Below are 16,332 nucleotides of genomic sequence, written 5' to 3'. Positions count from 1 at the left end.
ATTTCGAAAATCATCTTGCCTATACCAATATGGGTAAGTTTGAATCTCGTGAATGGAAAAAAAAAAAAAAACAAAAAAAACAAAAATCATCGCCGGGAGAATTTTTCCCATTTGAGTTCAACAGCAACTTCACTTCAGATTGGTAAGGCCATTTTCTTTTTCTATATCCTCAACTTAAAAGGTGTCTAGAGTTTAAATATATATATATATATATATATTTCACAAAAATTTGGTTTATTTTTTTATTTATTATTATTTTTTTTTGTCTGGGTTGGGTCATGGGATGTCTATTGTTGATGTTTGGCCAAGGGTTAATTGTAGGGAAGAGCATAAATCGAAAAATCGAATCGAACCGATTAATTTCGGTTTAATGGTTCAGTTAATCGAAATATTCAGTTCGGTTTGGTTAATATTTTCCAGCTTATTCAATTTTCAGTTCGATTTAGTTAAAACGTGTTAAATAACTGATAAACCGAATAATCGATTTTATACATGTGAAATATTAATTTTATACGTATTTTTTAATTTTATATGAATTTATATAAATTTTTTAAATATTATCATTATGTGTTCGGATAATATTTATTAGTAAATTTATGAAGAATATTTATTAAATTATTCTACTGAAATTAAAAATAAAAAATTAAAAAAGATTATAGATTTCAGTTTGAAATAACTAAACTGAATTTTACAATTCAGTTTTTAGTTTTTTCAGTTCGGTTCATTTCGAAATCGAACCAATTGATTGCACAGCCCTAGTTAATTGATTAAATACCTCCATGGGAATTACACTAAGCGCCCAGAACTGAAGAGTTTGACAGAGGGAAAGTAAAAAAAATAAATAAATAAATAAATAAATAAATAAATAAATAAAAAAAAACCCTTCTCTAAAAATGATACTGAATTCATCATCAAACAAATAAGGAATGCTTTAACATTTAATATCTCATCAAATATGAACTTAATAAGCTAGTCAACTGCAAATTTATTTCATTACATTAAACTAACATCTGAATATAATCTGCAAAGAAAAGAAAATTGTAATGATTTAAAACATCATTAAATTCTAATGAAAATTAATAAGAGCAAAATCATCAACGTTTTAGAATTGAGAGTTCCTAACATGCAGTTATGGTTTTTAAATAAATAAACAGAAGAAGCACAAGATGGTGGAAAAGAATTGGAAAATAAATATAACATTGAAGTTTCAGATGTGTACAGAATTTTTACTTTATCTTACATTCCCATAATTATTTTCCAATCCTTCAAACATAATTCCTCTTCCTTGTAATAAAATATTAATACCCATGCATCAACCTTGGAGATTGGAAGTCATCATCTGATCTGATCTGATCACCTGTTTCTATACCAGCAGATGATGTTACAACGAGCTTCTTTCTGATCATACGCTATTCGAGGCTTTCCTCTTGGAAGAATCACAGGTCTACAGAAGAGTAAAAAGAACATCAGCTCAACAAAAAACAAGACAATGCTTGTCCAAACAAAAATGGTTTTCCTCCAGTTCCAGATTAATCTTTTCAGTCGTGGGAGATCAGACTCAAGAGAGAGTGATGCTCCATAGATTTCAGGAATGCCAGCACCTGATTTGTATTCAGCTCGAGACTCTAGCATCACCTTCAGGTATGCAGTGGGCTCGAGTCCTTCGATGAATTGGTTCATTTCCACGTTGAGGGTCTGGGTTTCTGATTGGAAACCAGCAAGAAATGAAGGACTCTTCACGATAGTTTCGACAAAGCGGATGGGTTGGCTTTTGTATCGCAATATGCATGGATGGCTTGAGCTTGCAGTGACTTTTCCCCTTGCTGATAGGAATTCCACCTTCACCTTCACGAACAAAGAACAGCCAATGTGATTTTTTTTTTGAATTACAAGGAATAAGTCTGTCATTCTTTTAAAAAAAAGTGTAATGAAACTGGAAAATTGAATTTTGTATTCATATAATTATCAATTTTTTGAATGGAAAACTAGAAAAATTATTATCCTTGTTTAATTTCCAAACTCAGCTAAAATTTGGAAAATAGTTTGAATTTATTTTTTTTATAGAGTTTCTCAATTTTTTTGTTTATATAAAACGAAAACTACAGTTTACTTAAAATTAGAAAATGAAAAAAAAATATATTTTACATAAATAAATTAACACACTTGTCTCTTCAGAGCTCCAATTCTTTTATGTTAATATCCTTTCACCACTAAGAGATAAGTTTTCTAAAACTACATCATTTGTAATTTTAAATTTATTTATTATTTTTTAAATTTTAAATAATTTATTAATATATTTAAAAACATAATTAATAAATTCTAATAAAATAATTATAAATAAAAATGGATCTCATATATATGAATTGAATTTCTTAAAATTTATTAAATATTTTAATTTAATTATTTAAATATCTATCAACCAGAACTAAATCAAATTCCGTTGACCCATATGGGTTTGGATTGTTAAAAAAAGAAATAGAACTCCAAATTCACTGTTAACTGCAAAATTCCTACACCTAGACAATTTTTGAATATAAGTCTAACATGAAGCACAAACTACGTAGAAATTAATATTAATGCAAAAACATCCAAAGAAAAGCCAGAGAGAATAAGAAAAAAACACAAAAAGGTTACCTGGAAGATGCCAAGTTTGAGATTGTAGTCAGACTCGGGCACTGTCAATGAAATTATAAGCTGCAATTTCTGATTGTGAGGAATAACACGTTCTCCAACTTCCATGGCAGCTTTTAAATCATCCTTATCAACTAGGCCAGAAGGATCGCTCACGCCAGAGTATGGCATTACTGGCACAAATGCAACTGGACTAGTTTTTGTGTAGTCGAAGTTCAGTATCATTTCTCTGGCCTGAACAGGCTTATCTACTATGTTTCTCATCAATAGACCTCCAAATACAAACCCTGATGCTAGTAACCCTAAGAGCATGAAAAATACATAGCTTGACCAGAAGATTGCACACCCAAATCTCACTGCTATGTTTCCTATTGATTTTTGTGCTTTCTCAGTGACATTTCTGCCAGAAATACCCCAGAAATTCAACAGTTTCTTAATGAAATACCCTCTAATGTGTCTTAGAGTTCGGAATGGAAACATCATAAACATGAAGGAGAAGTACGATAACCAAATTGGAAATGTTAAAAAACTGACCATAAGACTGAACTGAAAACCTAAGAACTTTGTTAGTAGTGCTGCAAAGAAAGCAAGAAAGTCCAAGGAAAATTGATTGCAGCCTTCTGAAGGAGAATTCACTACCTGTGACACATCAGCATGTTCATGGTTCCATTCATTGGTAGCCCCGTATACGACGTGCTTATCTTTCTCGGCGCTAACCCTTTCATTTTCCTGCAAGGATTCACCATTTCTACGTTCTGCACAGTAATTTTGACAATCCTTTGAACTAGAGCCCAAGTCTTGCTGCTCAAAGCCATTGCTGAAAGCTTGCACTTTCAACCTGTTTCGATCCATGAAAAGCTTGTCATCTCCACCTATGGCAAGTTTGATTAGGCAACATTTTAATGCATCGTATAGACTCGGAGACTCTACGTGGGTTTGGCTACCAACTTCCTGATTTTTGGATTGTTCCATGAATTTTTTTGCAGGAATTGAACTTGTGGCTAATGAGTGTGCCAATTATGAAGTTAACAAAATGAATTCATGTGGTATGAGAAGTTACCAAGTGCAGAATGAATTTTATAGGTGGGAAAAGATAATTTGGCTGACATGATTGTGATTGATAATTTTCTCGGGATGCTAACCAATGAGATTGTTTTGAGGTCTGATCTCATGTATGATTTGAGTGATCAACCTTTTACACCAATCTTATTGGTCCAGGGATTAGGATAAGTTGCGGAGGAACACACACTTCAATACTGCTCCATACTTGTGAGCTCAAGCAGGATGAACCTTAGCTGGCAAACCTGTAAGAAGTTTCTAATTTGGTCTGCTATATTTATTGCTGATATTATTCTTTCTCTCTCTCAAATCTCAGCATGCATGGAGAAGTCAGTGATAGAATACTACAAAGGGCGTAAACGCTTAACCGAGTTGGAAGAGTTCAGTCTCAGCTCGTTAATTTTTCTTTAAGCCTAAGCTTGACTTGAGTTTAGATTTGGAAGTCAAGCTTTTACTGAACTCTAGTTATACTGCCATTTAATTAGTTTATCAATAATAACAAGGCTAATCAATGAGTAGCGGGATGAGAATTGGATACTATTTTTCATTAATTTAGGTTATATTCGTTAATACTAATTGTTATAATTATTAATTATTTCTTAGATTGATAGTAAGTACATCTGGATAAATTTGAGAGATTTCATATACTACTCTCTCAATGTTTTTATCCCAACTAAAAAAAATTATTAATTATTTAAATGGTATATAAAACGTTATATGAAATAATTTTTTGATAATATAAAAGCTCTTCCAAGAGCTCAAAAAAAAGATATAAGCCCATTCTAAATTTTTTTTTTTGAAATGGGATTGAGAAGTATAACGTGATTTTTAATATTTATTCAAATATACTTATCACCAAACTAAGTTTCTGAGTATTTTTTTTTAATAGAAAATAAAAGTGAAAATTTAATATTATATATATCCAGAAAAATAAAATTTAAATTTATTGAGAATAGATTTTAAATTATAAATTTATTATGTTTAAGAATTTATGATTAACAAATTTTGAAAATATAGTATAAGATTTTTTTTTTTTTAGTGGAAAATTGGAGATAAATGGATTCAAATCTGGGTTTGCCAAATGAGTGAATAAAACTTTAACCAAGTGAAATAGTTAAATTATTTTATTACAATAAACTTATAAATAATCCGTGCAACAAGCTATAAAAACCTATTAATAAATTTGAACAATGAGATTAAGATAGTAAGGGTGTGTTTGGTAACGCATTTCTGTTTTTTATTTTTTAAAAATTAAAAACAGTTAATAAAATATTTTTTAAATATAATATTTTCATAATAAAATAAAGATATGAGTAATTTTATAAATGCTTGAATGTAAAAAGAATAATAAATTATTTTTTATTATAATAAGAAAAATTAATATTTAATTCTATAATATAAATAAATTCATTAATTAGTATTTAGTTTAAAAATTATACTAAAATATCTTTAAAATTTTAAAAAAATTTACTTTATTAATTTTAACTATTAAATATTATAAAAATATAAAATTATTATTTAATTTTTATGATATACGAAAATTCATTGATTAGTCAATTGATTTAAAAAATATATTAAAATATCTCTAAAATTTTAAAAATAAACTAATTAATATTTTTATTAATTTTATCTATTAAGTGTTATAAAAAAATATTTTTAATATGAAAATATTAAATAATAAATATATTTATAAAATTAAAGAATTAATTAATAAATTTTCTAATAAAATACATAACGGTTAAAGTAATAGAATGATTAATTAATATATATTTTTTGAAATCAAGCTCCTAAATAATGAGTTTTCTAACATTATAGGATTATATAATAAATTTTTTTTAAAAAAATGAAGAATACACTAAAAACTGAGAAATAATTAGGAAATATTTTTATAAAAATAATTAACCAAGTAAGAAAGTGAATAGTGAAAAAATAAATTTAAATAATAAAAATAAAATCTTTAAATTGTTAATATTAAGTTGTAAAGAAAAATAATAATTTCATAGAATTTGTAATAAGAAAATTAATATTTATAGTTTTCGGTTTTTAATTTTTTTATTTTAAAAATATTTTTATAAATTATAAAATTAAAAATACAACAGTTACAAGTGAACAAATTTTTATTTTTTATCAAATAAAAAAAATTACAATCAAAACGAACGCATTCTAAATAATAATAATAATAATAATAATAATAATAATAATAATAATAAAATAATATATAAAGTTAAATTTTAAAATAAATTATGAATAAGTTGATAAATGATATATTTAAATTTATATGATTATATTAAGTTTTATGTTAAGCGGACAATAATATATTTTATTCTTATTTTTAAATTATATTTTTAAATTTAATAATATTATTAATTAATATATTTAAAATTTATTTTTTTATTATTATAATTTATATATAACTTTTTAATTTTTTATTACTGTGACTTTTAAATTTCCTAATATTACCATTCATACCTGATATTTTAATTTTTTTATAATTTTTTAATATAATATATTAATTACAATAAAATAAAATTTTACATATATTTTTTATTTTTATTTTTATTTTTAATAATACAAATACAAAAATTATAATCAATATTATTAATTAATTGATATAATATATTTTCATCTTTTATGTAATAAAAATAAATATGTTTTTCATCTCATATGAACAATAATAAATATATGAGAGATTGTCAAATGACAATTAACCCTATATAATTATATCATATATAAGCATAAATTTATAATTTTTATATATTTTTAATTTTATTTTTATATAAAATAATAATTAATATATATTAAATACAATTTATTATTTTTACTATTTTTTTTATATTCTATTTTAATATAATAAGTACAATTTATTATATTGATTCTTAGTAACCTTTTTATTTCCTATTACTTTTTAAGATAATATATTATTGATATTGTAATAAAATTTTTATTGCATTTTATTATTTAAAAATTATTATATTTTTTATTTTAATATTAAATATAATATTAAAAATATATTTATAAAAATTGGATAATTATCATATAAAAAAATATTTAAATAATTAAAATAAATTTATATATATGGAGAGATTGAGAAGTGGCATGTTTAAATTAATATAGTTATGTTAAGTGTCATTTTTAAATTTATATACATGTCAAGCTATACATTTAATATATTTTATTTTTATTTTTATTTTTAAACTATATTTTCATATTCAATAATATTTTTTTTGAAATGGACATATGTAGTAATGTTATTAATTAATATGTCCATAATAAATATTATCATTATTATTATAATTTATATTTAATTTTTTAATTTTTTATATTACTATTCGTGTTTGATTTTTTAAATTCTTATAATTTTTTTAATATAATATATTAATCACAATAAAATAAAAATTTTAATATATATATTTTCTTTTTCTTTTTACTAATAAATAAATTATAAAAAAATTATAATCAATATTATTAATTAATTGATGTTATATGTATTTCGATAAATAATAATAAATATAGGAGAGATTGCTACATGTACGGTTAACCTTACATAATTATATTATATGACATAAATTTATAATTTTTTATATATTTATAATTTTTTATTTATAAAATAATAATTAATATATATGTTAAATACAATTTATTATTTTTATCATCCTATTAATATATAACTTTTTAATTTTTTACTTTTTGATATAATAAATACAATTTATTATATTGACTGTTACTAATAAATATATTTATAAAAATTAAGTAATTATCATATAAAAAGATATTTAAATAATATATATATATATATATAATAGTATGTAAAAAGTTTTTAATAGTGTTAATTTATTAATTTGAAAATTTTTTAAAATCATATTTAATATAATCTAATTAACAAATTTTATATATTTTTATTCCTCTAATATAAATAATTATATAGAATAAATATATATTATTAATTAAAATTATTATAAAAATATTAATTATAATAAAGCATAAATAATTAAAGAATTAATTGTATTAATTGCATAAATATTATTAAATTAAAATTTTATTCAATCAAATAATTTATAAAAAAAATAAATAAATAAAAATAATTAAAATATAATACAAAATAAAATAATATTTTTAATACTCTAAATCAAGCCTTATAAACTTTAAATAACTAAATTATTAAATTTGAATTATTATAATTTGTGATAATTTTAATCTCTTCATTTTTTTAAAAAAGATATAATTTATATATGTCTATTTTATATAAAATTCATTGGCGTGATTTGGTTCGCACGACTCTATCTCTTTTATTTTTAATTGGCTCATATTTTGAAATTCTTTTCTTAGGAGTCAACTCAATCATTTTAAATAAATAGAAATTAGGATTAGAGTTATTTAAATGTTGAAATTCTTTTATTAAATAATTTTACTCCATTGCCACCACCACTAGTGCCTCAGCTATCTATAACTATTGAAACTGAGTAATAGTTGAAGTCTTTAAATTTCTTAATTATCTTCTTGAAAATAAATTGCATATAAAATATTTTTAATATCCGCGCACTAACAGTTTGACATAATTTAGAGAAAAAGGAAGAAGCTTTACACACTTGTATTATCATGGACACAAGAATCTAACACATCTTTCATAACTTAAAAATCAAAAAATAAAGAAACAAAGGGAAAACATGACCAACTGTAGTTTACTCCAAGTTAACATCATAAAGATCCTTAAGAAGCTTACTTGATGAATGCTCTTGTGAAGCATCGTGACTTGGGAGAGAAACTGAGGAATCTATCCAAGGTCCATCTATTGACATGCTTCTTTGATCATGGCTATCATGAGACAACTTGGAGATGTGAGTTTGGCTGTCATGTGACAAAATTTCAAAGGCTTTAAACCTTGCATCCTGATCTATTGAACCGCGCTTGATAATCGGAGCTTGGACTGGAATTTTGCCTTCCACCATACTCACTACAGAAGACATTGATGGCCTCAATGTGGGAGATGGGTTGGTGCACAACAGAGCCAGGTTAAGCACTCTCATTGCCTCTTGCTTTGAGTAGTTTGATCCAAGACTTGGATCCACAAGTTCCAGAAGGTTTCCTTGCTCTTGCAGCACATAAGCCTTCATTTATGTAACAGAAGAAAATGGTTTAGGTATCTAGCTTGTGTAGTATTTCCAAGCAACCACTGTATCACTAACTTTGCATGCAAGAAATTCATGGATGCAAATATGAATAAATAAATTTCCAGGATTCCTTTCCTTGTGCAAGTTAAAGACAATTGTTCGCTAGAGGAGATCAACAACTTTGTTTCGATTCTTTGTAAACATAATGAAGCTTAGTTCATTTGTTATAAATGCGTTTGAAACTTAGTAAGCAATAAATAATTGTATGAGTGGAAACTGCAATAAATATATTACCCAATCAAGAAGATAAACAAACTCCTCCTTTGGTCTGTAATTGGTGTTGCTCTTCCCACTTACAATCTCCAGAGCAACAACTCCGAAGCTGTAAACATCTGCTTTATCAGTCAAGTAACCTCTCATTGCATATTCTGGAGCCATATAACCTCTGCAGAAAATCAAATAGTTGCAGAATGTTAAAGTCTAATTCTTTTGCCATAACTGAAACAAATAGACCTAGAGTGATAACGAGAACTCACATTGTTCCGGCTATTCTTGTGCTGATATGGGTGTTCTCTTCTTCATCAAGTTTGGCTAAACCAAAATCTGATATCTTAGCATTTAAATCCTTATCCAGAAGCACATTGGTAGCCTTAATGTCTCTGTGTACAATTTTCAGCCTTGACTCCTCATGGAGATAAGCTAATCCCTTTGCAATACCCAACAGTATCTTCTTTCTTGTTGACCAGTCCAATTCGAGTCGTTGATCCTCACGACCTAATATCCGAAGAAGCTCAGTCATGTTCAAGAGAATTCAGAAAATGATGCACGGAAAATATTAGTCAAGCAATTACCAAAAAGTGCACGAGCAAGACTGTTATTTTCCAAGTATTCATAGACTAACAACAATTGGTTTCCTTCAATGCAGCAGCCAAACAGCCTCACAAGATTAGGATGTTGCAAGGCAGATATCATGCCTATCTCATTCACAAATTCACGGTTCCCCTGCTTCGATTTCGCTGAAAGCTGCTTAACAGCAATTATAGCACCATCTGACAGCACTCCCTGATATCAGAAAGTTAAAATAATGTCAAAATAAAATGTCTTAATAATGATGACATGCATAGTCTTAGATGTCATAACCAATTAAGCAAATAATAAATGCAGAAACTCATAATTACCTTGTACACTGGCCCAAATCCTCCCTCTCCAATCTTATTTGCTGCATCGAAATTGTTGGTAGCATGCTTAATTTGTCTTAGAGTGAAATAACCAGTTTGCAGATCTAGTCCACGTAGCTCTGTAGGAGGAGCAGAACTCGTTTCAGGCAAAAAAGACTATCAAAAAATTTCATAGCATGCACGATTATATGGAAAAAAAAAAATACAGCTAGAGAAGTATTATGCATTTTATGTTACCTTTATCTTCAAGGTCCTTCCCTCCTAAATAACCTTTCAATCGGAGGACAATCAAGATCAGCACAATAACCAGACATGAAGAAGCTACAATGCCGATAATAGCTCCAACTGATAACCCTCCTCCATCATCAACATTGAAATCTATAGGAAGAGAGAATACATAAATGACAAGTTCATGTGACAGGTGAATATCATTCAAGAAGAAATGAACTTACTTGGTGTCACTGTAATGGCTGATATGAGAGGTCCATAGACACCTCGGAATGGAATTGCATTAGTACCTTTACCCAACCAATATAAATGTATCACCAGTGTGCTATCATTAACAAAAATATTGTCAAATTCCTCATCATGACCAATACCAGCTCCTCCAGCTTTTTCCATAATATTGAAATCCTCCAAAACCACATTTCCCTGGGAAAACTAAGAAAGTTAGAGTATGCTAACCCCCATTGAGAACTTGGACAACATATAAAATCCTTAAATGAATGTTGATTATGAAAATCTTTAAACTCACTTGAATCGATACATCAAATATGCGTCTTCCAGTGCTGTTAAATGTGTCATCATTGGAAAACATAGTTTCAGCAAAGTGAAGCTTCACTTTATAGCTTCCCTGACGCATGCACAAGCCATAATACTTGAGTGATTGAGGAGCAAGGCGGGCAGATTCATACAAGCCTGCTCCAGTCGCATTTGGACCCAAACTCGTTCTTGATACAAAACTAGCAGAGTCATCGCCCACATAAAGTCCAGTACTGCTATAAGCCCATTTCTCCGCTACAGATATAAAGGCAGATGGCCCCACTGGAGATAAGTCTTCTTCATATTCATTATTCTCGGAGCTCATCTTTTGACCTCCACAATTTATAAACAATGAATGGTCTGCAGATACATTCAATTCATTGGTGAATGCCCCATAAGGAACTCAATTATTTATAAGGTTCAATGGGGAAAGAAACAGTTTACTATCTATCTACACTCACATTCAGGTTTCCCGGAGCAGGTAAGGTCCCTTCTCAAGCACCACGAAATGCTACAAGATGAAAGTCTTATTATCAATTATCCATATTTCAAATAGCTATTTAATTTGTTGAGGGTGAATTAGGAACTTACTCATTGCTCTCAGAAGGTGAAAAGCTAGAAACTAAGTTCCTGTTACATGTGAATAAAAGAAAAAGAAGTAATTAATATAGCAGATGTAAGAGAACATTAATAAATAACAAACAAAATGATGCTTACACTTGTGGCAGCTGGCAGCCAGGTGTAACTGACCCCGTAAAATTGTTGTAAGATACATCCCTGAGATGGTATGTAAAAATTAATGGAAGTTCTGATAGCAGAGCTAAAAGGAATTATAAGATTACAAGATAAAAGGTAAGAATTGACTGCATCTTCCTTGCAAAAAAGGAGAATAACGTTTAGGTGCATTCTATCAAATTATATAAAGGTCCATATCTTTATGACAGACTACTCACAAGTTCTGTTTGCTGCTCAATATCCAGTCAGGTAGTGCTCCAGTCAGCGAATTATTAGTCAGAAACCTAAATGGATTGAGATCACAGAGGTAGTCAGAAAAGAACAAAGTAAGAAATTTTGACTTTCAACGTTTTCTTTTTACTCATCTGACTTACATGTAATTTAGTTTATTCAAACTTGAAAATGTGACTGGAATTGGGCCTGTCAGCTTATTGAAGCTAAGGTCTCTGCAATAAATAAATGGATTAACAAATATATAAACAGCTAATTCATACCACAATACGTTAATGCAATCTAGTTCACGTAATATGGATCCTGCCCTTTTTGTTAGACTAACAGCCAAAGGTACTTGTAACTTACAGTAGTCTTAATTCTGTCATGTCCCCAATGTAGTCTGGGATTGTACCGGTGATTAAGCAATTTCGCAGTGCCCTAAATCACAAAAAAGAAGTAATCAATCACAATAATATAACAGAATCAGAAAGGAATAACACAGGTTTGAATAAAATATTTGAACATTCATAGTCAACTCACAATCTCTCCATTTTTGTCATAGCTCTAAGATTAGGGATATTTGAACTTGTTCCTTTCAAATCGGATATTCTCCTGACAAACAACATATGGCAGAAAAATAAGTTTTTCCATCCTCGTAGAGTAACAAAAGATTTTTTTTATTAAACTAAGAGGAAGTTTTGCTTACAGTTCAGTTAAGTTTGTCAAAAGCGATATGGTAGCTGGAATAGGCCCCTCCATGGATGTTCCTTGTAAATCTCTGTAAATGTAAATTAATTTCTGTTAGTTTGTTCAGATAATAAAATGACTGTGAGAGATGAATGGGATTAAGCAAATACTCACAATCTATCAAGGTTGGTCCAATTCCCAATAAATTCAGGTATTTTCCCTGAGAGTTCACTCCCATCTATCCTACTGCAAGAAGTATTTGAATTTCATGAGTGCTTTAACCCACAATGCCTAAATATGAGAGAATTCGTCACAGCACATGACTTACAAGTCAGTTAAGTTCTTTAACTTGCCAAATGAATCCGGTATAACTCCTGTGAAATTGTTTGAAGAAAGACAGCTGCAGGAGAAACAAGCAATCGAATGTTATGAGACATTGTCCATGTTAAGTTTAAGAATGAATTCAAGGAGAAGATGAAGAAAGCAGCCATACAGTCTCTTCAAGCTTCTCAAATTTCCAAGGTTTGAAGGAAGAGGTCCTCCAATAAGATTATCTTCCAAGATCCTGACATCAAGTTAAAGTTGTAAATGAGACATTGTAACAGAGTATTTGCTCACCTTGGCAAAAGAATTCTGTGTCAAAACTTACAATTCCTCCAGTGAAGGACTGTTGCCAATTTCCTCAGGAATTGGCCCAGTGAGACGGTTCCCCAGAAGAGACCTAATCAGCCAAAGCAATAATCAGCAATCACAAGCTGCTCAAATGCTTAAACTTGTACGAGGATGGCATTATAAAAATGCAAAAACAAGACTTACAATGTCCGCAAGTTAGGGAGCAAAGCAAAACTTTTAGGGATTGTTCCATTGATAGAGTTACGAGTGAGATCACTGTCCAATATCAAATCAAATTAAGATACTTCCTGAAAAGGGTCATTTGAATCAAATAAACCCTAAAATAACTTGCATACAAGTCAATGAGATAGCTGCAAGTGTTACTTACAGTTCAACTAGAAAACTAAGATTTCCAATTTCAGTGGGTAGAACTCCAGTCAAGTTATAACCCTTCACCAACCTGCAAATGAAAATACTCCATTGATGATCAGCTCACACTAGTTTGAAGAGAACAGTGAGAGGCAAAAGGAAGAAGTATATACATGTTTGTGACATGACAAACGCGGCCGTTTTCAAATGAACAGTTGCACGAAACATTACTTAGAATATCAATGGCGCCCTCTTGGATGATTCGTTTCCACTCTTCTTTGTCGCAAGAATCTTGGGTGACGTTCCATGGAATGTTCAATTTTGTTGATATTGTTCGAAGAACTTCCACTGTCAAAATAGATCATTTTTAGTCTATGATTGTATACTTGCTACGTACAAATTTTTAATAGATTTTCAGATTTTTTTTTTCTAATCTTCGTGGATATTTTATTTATTTGTTTCTATCCATAGGGTCGGAACATGGCAGGCCAGTGTCTGGAAAAGCCAGCAGCCACATAAAGGACAATATGAGTCAAAAGGGACAGCAGCTAGCAGGAAGAAAGAGAAGCGTGTGGGTCCAATTCACTACAGCCAATCAAATCTAATAACTAGCCAAATTATTAGGCAAAATTATTTGTAGATAAGATTAATAATATTTAATAAATTTTCTATAGTGTTCATAATTCAATATTATTATTTCTCTTTGGTAATATTAATTATTTTAATAAATATTAACCGTTTTAATAATTTATTACTGTTTTGATAATAATTAATTAAATATTTCATCAAAGTTGATTGATAAATTTTTTAAAAGGAAAAAAAAAAGTCAAGTTAACCAAATCATTAGTCTCCATGGAAATCCATTTCTTATTTATAAAGTTTGAATAAATTATTTTAATTATTATTAAGTTGTTAATTTTAGGTAGAATATAACCAATTACGTATAAAATAAAACCTTCTTGATATTAGAAAAACATTTTAAACATTTATTTCTTTTGTCATTAAGACTTTTTGTTTGCTTGATAAGATAAACGTTTTACCAAAAAAATGGCCAACTTTCTAACATTTCTTAAAAGGTGATATCATTTATTTTTATTTATTTATTTATTTACAAAAAATAGCATATGATTAAAATTCAAAAGCAGATTTGCGAAAAAGGAAGGTGTTGACTCTGCCGACGTTGAATTTACTATTTCCATCTTCTACAAATTTTCAAAAATATTATTAATTACTCCCTTTATCTATAATCAGCTAATTATTTAATCTGTTCAGTAAATATTAAAAATTAAATAATTGTAATTTGATTTTGAAATTTAAAGCGTTGAATAATTATATTTTAAATAGAGAAAAAAATATATTTTAATCACATAATATATCTAATAGTTTAAATTAAAAAAATAATTAAATAGTTAATAATTTTTAAAATAATAATTAACTTCTTAAGAATATTTAATTTTATTAAACTGCTGGATTAAGTAATATTTTAAAAGAAAAAACAAGAATGGAAAGTAATAAATGTTTATTCACTATAATTTCTCATTGTTTTTTTTTTTTTATCAATTTGTAATAATTGAAATTTTCTTTTTTATCAATTATAATTTGTTTAATAATTAATATCATACATTTAATATCGCTCAAAAAATATATTTAGTTTTTATGTAAAAAATAGCTGACCCGAAGAAGTAGCCTTGGTATAACTGATAAAAAAAATTAGAAAAAAAAAAAAAAAGAAAGAAAGAAAGAAAGAAAGAAACTGCTGTTTGGTTGCAGAGAAAGACGGACGAGGGAAAATAAAATAGAACTTTTAGGCAAGTTTTTCTGGGAAAATGAAATTCAAAATTGTTCTCCAGTTATAACTTTCGTCTTTTTTGTCTCATCGACACAAAATTTTGATAAATAAAACTGAAAGAAAGAGTAAAATGAAATTTATTCAGTTCAAATTCTCAGAAACCAATCAGAGCATCTCTACTTAAAACTGCAAAAACCAAACTGAAGACACTAGCAAAATGGTTGGTTATTTTAAGCAATCAACGTCTCAACTTAATCTTCAAAATTCGAAAGAGAAAAATGAATCTGGCAGAGTGACAGTGGTTAATCAAATAACAATTTCCAGTCATTTTCCCTCAAATTCTCAGCCACCAAACACAAGCAGAACTAGTTTCTTTGTCCATTAAAAAATAAGAACCAAACTGTTTCTCACAACAAACACTGAAGAAATAAAAGAAAACCAAACCCACAAAACAAAATCATTTTATATAGCAGAAAAAGAATCAGAAGTAAATATAAATACCTTCATCTGGAGGCAAGACTTGAGCCCGAGACACAAAACAGCAACCGAAAACCAAAACCCAGAAAAAATTTACAGAGAAAATCTTCAAGACAGTAGGAACAAACGCCATATGATTTCTCCTCATCTTCTTCTCTTTTTCTTGGAAAACAGAGAGAAGAGAGACTGCAAAAATGATCTTTAAAACAAGAGAAAAAGACGAGAATGAGAGCGAAACTAACAAAGCATGAATTAAATTAGAGAGGGAGAGTAGTTGGAGGATTAAAGATGACAAAAGGGTTTGGTTTTAATGACGAAGTCGAATATGGTGTTTCTACAGTTTCATTTGAATTGGTCAAATTAAGGATGAAAAAACAGATGACGGATAAGAAACTGCTGATTCCTAAGTACAAAAAGTGTCTTCAAGCGCCAATGAAGAACTAAGATGCTGTAATAATTGAAAAAGTTAAATCATAAGAACAAAAGCCGCCAACGAGGAATCTCATGGTTTCCGCGAAAAGATGGATATTATAGATATTACTCGGAATTTCAATTTTTAATTTTATTATTAACTTTCACGGTTAAAAGTTTAAAAATAATTATTTTAATGTAAAAAAATTTTATTGTCAAAATTGTATTGAATTTTTTATGTCAATAAATCTATTCTTTTCAAGAAAATTATTATTCCATGTGATTTATGAATTTTATGAGA

The 16,332-nt window shown here is 28.1% G+C and overlaps 2 protein-coding genes across 2 annotated transcripts; both read right to left on the bottom strand.

Annotated features, from left to right (window-relative positions):
* Window positions 1-643: 643 nt before the first annotated feature.
* LOC110611358 (seipin-2) lies at window positions 644-4,154 on the bottom strand. Its single transcript, XM_021751636.2, has 2 exons — window positions 2,635-4,154; window positions 644-1,845 (listed from the first exon to the last, which is right to left on the bottom strand). Exons 1-2 carry the CDS (start codon window positions 3,601-3,603, stop codon window positions 1,354-1,356), a joined length of 1,461 nt encoding a protein of 486 aa, XP_021607328.2. The 5' UTR covers window positions 3,604-4,154; the 3' UTR covers window positions 644-1,353.
* Window positions 4,155-8,252: 4,098 nt separating this feature from the next.
* LOC110611354 (probable LRR receptor-like serine/threonine-protein kinase At1g53430) lies at window positions 8,253-16,049 on the bottom strand. Its single transcript, XM_021751630.2, has 24 exons — window positions 15,645-16,049; window positions 13,528-13,702; window positions 13,374-13,445; window positions 13,190-13,261; window positions 13,023-13,094; window positions 12,867-12,938; window positions 12,702-12,773; window positions 12,548-12,619; window positions 12,393-12,464; window positions 12,227-12,298; window positions 12,053-12,124; window positions 11,848-11,919; window positions 11,692-11,757; window positions 11,456-11,515; window positions 11,330-11,368; window positions 11,200-11,249; window positions 10,731-11,098; window positions 10,429-10,627; window positions 10,214-10,354; window positions 9,977-10,095; window positions 9,650-9,860; window positions 9,335-9,572; window positions 9,093-9,243; window positions 8,253-8,795 (listed from the first exon to the last, which is right to left on the bottom strand). Exons 1-24 carry the CDS (start codon window positions 15,766-15,768, stop codon window positions 8,370-8,372), a joined length of 3,087 nt encoding a protein of 1,028 aa, XP_021607322.1. The 5' UTR covers window positions 15,769-16,049; the 3' UTR covers window positions 8,253-8,369.
* Window positions 16,050-16,332: the final 283 nt, after the last annotated feature.

The sequence above is a fragment of the Manihot esculenta genome, chromosome 3 (genome assembly GCF_001659605.2).
Source record: "Manihot esculenta cultivar AM560-2 chromosome 3, M.esculenta_v8, whole genome shotgun sequence".
NCBI lineage: Eukaryota > Viridiplantae > Streptophyta > Magnoliopsida > Malpighiales > Euphorbiaceae > Manihot > Manihot esculenta.
Note: the sequence above shows the minus strand (reverse complement) of the source record. Positions and strands in the feature narration are given on the sequence as shown.

Bases quoted from the DNA above. Each gene is read 5' to 3' on its own strand.
- LOC110611358 (XM_021751636.2), bottom strand. From the start codon at position 3,603: ATGGAACAATCCAAAAATCAGGAAGTTGGTAGCCAAACCCACGTAGAG. The intron at 1,846-2,634 runs GTAACCTTTTTG...TTGTTCGTGAAG, and splicing joins TCAAACTTGGCATCTTCCAG to GTGAAGGTGGAATTCCTATC.
- LOC110611354 (XM_021751630.2), bottom strand. From the start codon at position 15,768: ATGAGGAGAAATCATATGGCGTTTGTTCCTACTGTCTTGAAGATTTTC. The intron at 13,703-15,644 runs GTATTTATATTT...CTATTTTGACAG, and splicing joins AGTCTTGCCTCCAGATGAAG to TGGAAGTTCTTCGAACAATA. The intron at 13,095-13,189 runs GTAAGTCTTGTT...TTGGCTGATTAG, and splicing joins CTCCCTAACTTGCGGACATT to GTCTCTTCTGGGGAACCGTC.